The sequence below is a fragment of the Polypterus senegalus genome, chromosome 2 (genome assembly GCF_016835505.1).
Source record: "Polypterus senegalus isolate Bchr_013 chromosome 2, ASM1683550v1, whole genome shotgun sequence".
Classification (NCBI taxonomy): Eukaryota; Metazoa; Chordata; class Cladistia; order Polypteriformes; family Polypteridae; genus Polypterus; species Polypterus senegalus.
Window position 1 is genome coordinate 19,526,427 of NC_053155.1, and position 8,306 is coordinate 19,534,732.

At 36.2% G+C, this 8,306-nt stretch overlaps 1 protein-coding gene across 1 annotated transcript; it reads left to right on the forward strand.

Moving 5' to 3' along the window:
- The first annotated feature begins 340 nt into the window (after window positions 1-340).
- Window positions 341-6,682, forward strand: LOC120524312 (olfactory receptor 11H6-like). The gene is made up of 2 exons (XM_039746174.1): window positions 341-1,114; window positions 6,605-6,682. Exons 1-2 carry the CDS (start codon window positions 341-343, stop codon window positions 6,680-6,682), a joined length of 852 nt encoding a protein of 283 aa, XP_039602108.1.
- The last annotated feature ends 1,624 nt before the right edge of the window (window positions 6,683-8,306 follow it).

Here is an 8,306-nt window from a genome sequence, read left to right on the forward strand (position 1 = left end):
ATTGACTGTATTACACCTGGGTATTTCTTTACAGGCATCCCATATAATGAGAAAAAAAAAAAAAACTCTCACATTATCACATCCAAGATTTACAGATCGGGGTTGCTATGTACATATTATTTTATGTTTGGATTACCTTTTTTTATTTAATATCCACTTTTAATAACTGAAGCAAGGAAAAGTACCTAATCATTACTCTGAAAATGTTATTGGTTTCACAAATCAAATTCAGCTTGATAACTGTTTATTACACAGACATCTTGAACAACCTAGTCCAATTCCTTAACTCAAGTATTCATTTTTTTTTCTTTCTCTCTTTAGGCCTGACCATTAATGAGCAATGTTGGGATCAAATCAAACCAGTTCAGCAGTCAAAGAGTTCATCATTACTGGATTCCTGGGTTTCAGAGACCAAGAAAGTAGAAGATATTTGTTTGGTGTCTTCCTCACAGTTTACCTCTTCATTCTTGTTGGGAATATTCTCTTAATTGTTATTTTTCTATCTGATAGAACACTCCACACCCCTATGTACATATTAGTCTGTGGTCTGGCTGTTCTTGACATCGCCATCACTACTAATACTGTGCCCAGTATGCTGGTCCTGTTCACATTTGAGTACAGAGTCGTGCCGTTTGCTGCTTGTTTTACTCAGACGACGTTCTGGTTGGGTTTGTGTTCAACCGAATGCTTTCTCCTTGCCCTAATGGCCTATGATCGCTATATAGCCATTTGCAACCCACTTCATTATCCTAATTTAATGTCCAACAGTCTCATCACAAAACTGATGGTATGCTGTTGGGTGTTTGGCTTTCTGTGTGCCATCGTTACTGTGGCTGTTCTTCTCAGGCTTTCATTTTGTGGGTCTAATCAAATAATTCACTGTTTTTGTGACTTTGGGTCTTTGATGTTCTTAGCCTGTGGGGATATTCAAATCACTAACTATGTTGCTTTAGGCATTGGTTTGAGTGTCCTGCTTATTCCTATGGCATTTATCCTTTTTTCATACATGCAGATAATATTTTCGGTCATCAAGATTGCCAGCACGGAGGAGAGAACGAAAGCCTTCTACACGTGTGGCACACACATGCTGGTCATTTCTGTCTTTTTTTTGACGGTCGGTAGTGAATATGTCTCAGGCAGAATTCCTGGCACATCTGTGGACACTCGAATAATGATGCTAATCATACAGAATGTCTTTCCACCTTTAAGTAATCCAATAATTTACTGTTTGAGAACTAAAGAAATCAGAAAATGCTTTATTAAAATGTTACAAAGTTGCAAAGGACAATGAAGAGAGTTCATTTCCCTGAAATGGATATCATCATCCCACACAATGTGATCACTGTTGATTTTTAAAAAATTAAAATTGATAGCACAAAGCTGTGATCTCTCACTTTATGTCACATCAGGTCTTTGTTTCTGTGAAAATTGCTTCTTGTTCCTATGTATCAATGAGCTTTCTCCCAGATTCCCAAAAACATGCTTGTCGTGTTAATTACCAATTCAAAATTCAACCATTTATTTGTTCGTTGTTTTTTTGTGTTGTTGCAAGGTAAATGTTGGTCAGACATTCAAATTCCATTTTTTTTCAGTGAAAATGTCAATAAACTTGAATTTGAACTTGAATGCAGTATTTTGGAGAAGGAAATGCAAAATTTTACAGAGAGGGGGATGCTAACAACCACAGTCAGAATTTGGTTAAGACCATGTTTGAAATTCACTATCGCATAATTTGAAATATCTAGAGATTACTGTATTTTTAAGATTTTATTGGAAATACCAGCAAAACTTCAGAGTGGCTCCACATTAAAAACAATAGCTGGTCAAACAATGAGAAATGTGTTAAACCCCAACAATTATTAATAGTTTCTCATTGTTATTATTATAATCGAATTAGCTCTACCAAGTAATGTAGTGGACAGAGGGACTTTAGGGACTTTCAAAGCAAAACTTGGCCTGTTCTTCTCTAGATTGATATAATCATCTAAAACTATTTGCAGTCTTTCCGATGTCCCACAACTCTGAATCACTGATAGGAGTTAAAGCACGTTATTAAACATGGGTTTCACGGCACAGTGTGCGACCTTCGATGAAATAATTTATTGCAGCAGTACTCAGGGGCTGCTCTAGGCTTGTGGCCCGCCAATGTCAATATGGTATCTTATGCACGGTGGATGGCCACGTCCATTGCGGACACTGCATAGCCGCCTCGTGCTCATGACACAAGCATTTAACTTTTGTCGAAATTGGCCGCTGCATTTTTAGCTGTGTCGTTATTTTCTCTTTCTGTTTTATATTCAATATATATTGGTGTTGCTGCCCCTGTAGTCCCTGCTTTTCTTTCTCCAAGTAACCGATCGCTACACAATCAGCTCTGTAATAGACGTTAAGCCATCTGTAAGCTTACGAGCGCTGATTCGTCAAAACGTTTAAGGAACATTGAAATATCTTCATAGTACATGTTTAATTATTCTATCCTTCACGGCAGTCCCAGTGAAGAATATAGATTATTTAAACGAAGTTAAAGTTTTATCTGTATAATATAATACACATATTTTGCTGCATTTCATCTTAAAAATGATATTGTCATCATATGTAAATACACGCTTTATAAAGTGGCGCAGGTTGTGCAATATTATAACTGTAGTGCAAGTTTACAGTGGGGTGATTGTAGTTATAAATACAAACAGTTCTACAAGGAGCAATTGATTAAGTGCGTTTAAAGTTCTTAGGATGAAACTGTTTCTGAACCGCAAGGTCCGTACAGGAAAGGCTTTGAAACATTTTGCTGTGGCTGAGGTAGCATGTGCTTGAAGCTGTATACCGATAATTCTCTTTCCGATCAGCTGCTGCTGTGATTCACACTCAGATACAGTGATATAAATACTCTGAGTGGTGCAGTGAGAGTAATATGGAAAAAGATGATCCGCTGTGGCAACTCCTAACGGGAGGAGCTGAAAGAAGAAGAAGAAGAAGAAGGTGCAGTGAGAGTAACAACGCTAAAGCAGTTATGGTATTTGGAATACTATGGCTATTCCCTGGACCATTATATTATTACAAGTTAATTACAATCAGATGCATTACACTAATAAACAATATGTGGTTAGTTTCAGTGTATTTATAAAGCCGCGTCAGCAAAATAAGGAGTAACCACACAAGAACAGTAGCATTGTTTTGACGCTGGGTGCTGCCATTCTGCAAAACTTTCTTTTTTCTGGAGAACTTGCGTACGACAAGGTATGAGGTACCGTGGAAAAGTGCGTGGCTTTATGCCAAGTGTAGGTTTTATACATCGCGATTTGAACGTGGAAAATTTCTTATGCAACATTTCTGTTGAACATTTCAATTTGAATCAACACATCATGTTTATTTCCTCAATAACAGTTTTATAATAGAGTACATTCTAAAACTGGTTATATCCCATTTTCATCATTAAGAAACAGTAATGCTAAGACACTGTTATAAAAAAAATCATTAGATTATGTAAAAATAAAGAACAAAAATTGTTTATAAAAGACTAGCAAAACTATCAGATTTCATATCTTTAAAGTTATGTCTCCAGGAAACACAACAGACAGTTTCAGTTCCAAAAATAGTTATGAAACATTCTTCAATCTGAAGAACATTATTTCCATTTTCAAAAAATATTCCTAATAAAACTATTGATGCAAGAACTGTATAACTGATAATACTGGCAAATTTAAATGAGGTACTAATTTTTCAGACAAAACAATTATATTTAGTAACATTTGTCAAATGGGAGCAACAACATTTTTAAGATTCACAACAGAAATATTACATAGTTTTTCCAAAACTAAAATCTAATCAATCCTAACAGTATTAAACAAGGTCAATTAAAAATCAAGTTTTAATTGTATAGCATAATCAGAAATTTTACACCCAAAGCTATATGTTTTACCTAAAAAATTATGTACAAATAACAGTCCCGAGGTGTGACATGTCATAGGAGTGATATAACAAAGGAGTGAAACCTCAGATATACATTTCAAAGGAGTGACAACCATCCAATCAACCGTCCAAGTGGCAGGTGAGGCGACAGCAATGTTTTTGATGAGCGTAAAATTTTAATCATAATTTGTCACTCCATCATTATATTACCCCAATAAAATGTCACTCCTTTGTTATGTCACTCCTATGAAGTGTCACTCCTTCGATACAGACCCAAAAATAAATAACAAAATATTTGTTTATATCTACAATCCACAGAATCAATTATTACAGTTTGCTGGAGGAGAGTATCTTAAAGTTTCAGGGAACTTGTAAAACTAATGCAGTATTGAAAAGTAGCAACAAAGGCTTTGACTAAACAATGGTGGCATTTGGCTGCCATTTTTTGAGAGGGAGCAACAACAAATCATTTTTATATTTTTCAATTTTCCTCTGAACATCTGGATCATTTAACACTAGAATTACCAGTGCCTACGAAAAAACTCATAAATCCGTCCCACCTTAAATCGCTTCTTAAAATCGGTCACAGCTCTCCACCAGCATCTTTTGTCATCTAAATGTGCTGATAAAATCAGGCTACACGCAGCCGGCTATTCCATCCCCCCACTGACTTAGAACGTGCACAAACTTCTCCAAACTCATGCCTTGATTGATTTTCTGGGAGTGAAGTGGAGTTTTATAGTGGAAATAATAGATCATTATTTGGAACACACGCATTTCATGTCTGTTCCGTTTCTAAAGTAATCTGTGAAAACACATTGTTAAAACAGAAACGATTTTAATATTCTACTAGTAGATGACAAAATGTAGGCATAAACTATATAATGTATGAAGCCTATCACACAAATACTTTCACAAAATGTACAAATCTAACACAACAATTGCGCTTTTATTCAAAAATATAACTGCAGAAACAAAAAGCTGCCTTAACATGCGACATTGACACCTGCTTATTATGGCTGCCTCCATGGCGCAATAGAATCAGCTGCCGACTGGGAATCAAAAGGTCGCGAGTTTGATCCTGCACCACTCTGTTTTGAGAAGTAAACTGCTCTTAGTCTTGCTATTTTAGAATAAAAACATACATTTCATTTCAGTCTGTAACAGCTGGTGTCATTTATGATACTTGTAAAGGTTAGCTTTGCTTTTTTTAATTTATTTTTGGGTCTGTATCGAAGGAGTGACACTTCATAGGAGTGACATGCATTTTATGTGTGTTCTGTGTGTACAAAGATCTGGGTAAGTGTAGGATGAAAGGAAATGCAAGGCAAGAAATACTGAACACATGCCTAAAGCAGACACTTAATCCATGTTATACTAATAATGATGTGAAGTGTGTAATGTGTGAAGACTTTAGTCCAAATATCAAATAAACATGTGCGCTTTTATTCAAGAATATAACCAAAAAAAAAATGCGTTCAATCATCAATGAGTTAAAAACTGAAGATCAAATGTCAATCGACAGGGAGTTTACACATATTCTTGAATGGTGCAGAGGTAAGAATCACTCAAAATGCAGAGCACCCGGGCTCGAACCCAGGACCTTCGGGTTAAGGGGTGTTGAAGCACTTTATATCATGTGCTGTTGAAGTAGAAGGGGACAGATGTTTTGCCCATTCACATTTTAGAAAAAGACATTTAAAATGTTACTTGTCACATTTTGACATTCAGGACTAGTAAAAGGCTGGATACAATTTACATTCTGATCAGTTGTTAGCTGGAGATGTGTTACAGATTACAGTAACAATGCAAATGGACATGTGGACCTCCAAGCGTTTTATACTTAAGTAACAGGCCACAATTTGAAAATGCCATACATGTCAGCTTACAATTTACTAATTATAACTTAGCTTTCATTTTGGCAATTTCATTAAAAGGATGATTGTCATTACCCAGTGGTTCTCAACCTGTGGGGCAGGCCATATGAAAAATACTTCTATTGAAACCAAAACAAATGAATTTAAACTACATTCTGATACTAGAAAAATAAATATAGAGTTAGATAAATGTCGATAAAAGTTAAGTAGGTATAATAAAATATGCATCCATGATATATCATTAATTAAAAAAGAACAAATTAGTATTAATGGACTCCTTTCAAAAAAACGTTATGGGGACGCAATTAAAACTGTTATGAAAACTCGGGTCGCAGGTACTTAAAGGTTGAGAAACGCTGTCATAACCAAAGACAAATTTATGACTTACACCACACAAAAATATGCCAAAGAAATTTGGGCAGAATTGTTTTCCAGCCAATCATCTATAACTTAGTTTAACTGTAAATGTGAGTGGTCAGTTAATATGGGGTTAACTGAGTAATAGTGCATGTGGCACTTAGCTCTCAGACACTTGAAGGAAAATAGTTTGCTTTAGGACCTTCTAATGTAGTACTGGTGGAGATGGGGAGAATAAGCACATAATATATATAACACACACACAGATATTTGACTTGTTTATATGAGCTGGACTTCTTACAAAGAGGGCATGATTAGTAGTGAAAGTTTCAAAGATGCTGTGTGTTAGAAATAAAGTATGATTTACCTCTTTGGCGAATTGTTTTGTCCTTTTTACTCCTCCTTTTGGAGTTTTTTTTTCTTTCTTTTCCTTTTTTTCTTGCGCATTTACTTTGAATTAGGATGAACTGAATGACTCAAATGAGCTTGAGGTGATTGAAGTTGAAGATGAAGAATCTGTAGAAGGTGGCTTTATGTAGGAGTCAGTGTCCTTAATCGCTTCATCAGTGTTCATTTTAGCTACCACCAAAAATAACAAAACAACACATAAAAGGTCTGAAAATGCCATTACACTGTAAGTTGTGCTCTAAGGTTATTAAGCATCGATTTATGTGTTGCATAATCATGATGTTAAAGAATTCAATAAATATGTCTCAGTCATTTGAAAATAAAAGGAATTTCAAAACTAGACATTTTCATTTAAGTCACCTTACTAGTTCAGGATTTCATTATCGAATTATTAGGTGAATTAACAAGGTTACAGTTGTTTACTTTTGAAAAAAATGTGTACCGATTAATATTTGGGCTTCAGTTATTACAGGTTCACAGCAGCATGTCAATTGAATAATTTCTTATTCCTGAATAAAAGTACACATGTTTTGTTATACCTTTTGTGAAAGTGTTTATTTGATTTCTGGACTTCATTCTTCACACATTCTACACTTCATGCCCAACCACTCATTTATATGGACCAATGCTTTTATTAGTGCACCTCCTCTATATCCACTCCCTGAACTGCGGCCAGACATAGAGGCTCTTTGGTTTGGTGAATGTCAATAAGCAGTTTCTTGGTTTTTCCAATGTTAAGATGTAGATAATTTTCTTTGCACCAAAAAACAAAGTTTTACGCCTCACTCCTCTCCTTCACCTCATCAGACCAAAATTGTCAATACACCCCATAAGGGAAGAAACATCTGAGCATTTCTGCAAGTCACATAACTGGATGTTATAATAATAGTCGGAGGTATGTAAAGAAAAGGAGACAAGACCGTTCCTTGTGGTGCTCCTGTGTTGCTCATATTTGTATCAGAGACACATTCCTTCAGCCGCACATACTGTGGTCTGTCCAACAGGTAATTATCCAGGACACCATAGACTCATCCACCCAAAAGTTTCTTAACAGAGACGGCTGGATGGTATTGTAGGCTGTCAGCTTTGACTAGAATAAGTCTTTTGGAGCAGGCAGATAATTGCATCCTCCACTCCAATATTTGTCCAATAGGCAAACTGCAGTGGGTCCAGGTGGTCTTGTATTGTCCAGGACCAATCTCTCAAAGTTCTTCACAATGTGTGAAGTACAGTAAATGCCACTAGCCTGTAGTCATTAAGTGAAGAGGTGCCTGCTTCCTTTGGACGAGGAACAATACAGGATGTTTTCCACAGCAGTAGCACTTTCTGGAGCCTTAAAGACAAACTGAACAGGTGAGAGAGGGCATTACAAAGTTGGTCATCACAGACCTTAACAACTGCAAGACTGACAACCACCTGATTGATGGGAGTTCTCCCATCTCAGCAGAAGACATCTGAAGCTCTGCTAGAGTGACCATTGGTTTCTTAGTTGCCTATTTTACTAAGGTTGTTCTTGCCTGGTTACTCACTTTGACAAGATGGTCAACTCTAGGAAGTGTCCTGGAGATTCCAAGCTTCTTCTGTTTCACAATTATTAACTGGGCTCCTGGGAACACTCAAAGTTTAGCCCTGTGTCCTGATCTAAGCCTCACCACAATTTGATCGTAGTGGTCTATAGAGAGTACTTTGCACTTTATAACTTGATCTTATTTACACAGGTACATGTGTCTTTACAAACAATGTGTAATCAATTTA

What these genes read in the sequence shown, in the direction of transcription:
- LOC120524312 (XM_039746174.1), top strand. Translation starts at nt 341, where the DNA reads ATGTTGGGATCAAATCAAACCAGTTCAGCAGTCAAAGAGTTCATCATT. An exon ending in TTTCTGTCTTTTTTTTGACG is followed by an intron (nt 1,115 to 6,604) that starts GTCGGTAGTGAA and finishes ACTTTGAATTAG; the next exon opens with GATGAACTGAATGACTCAAA.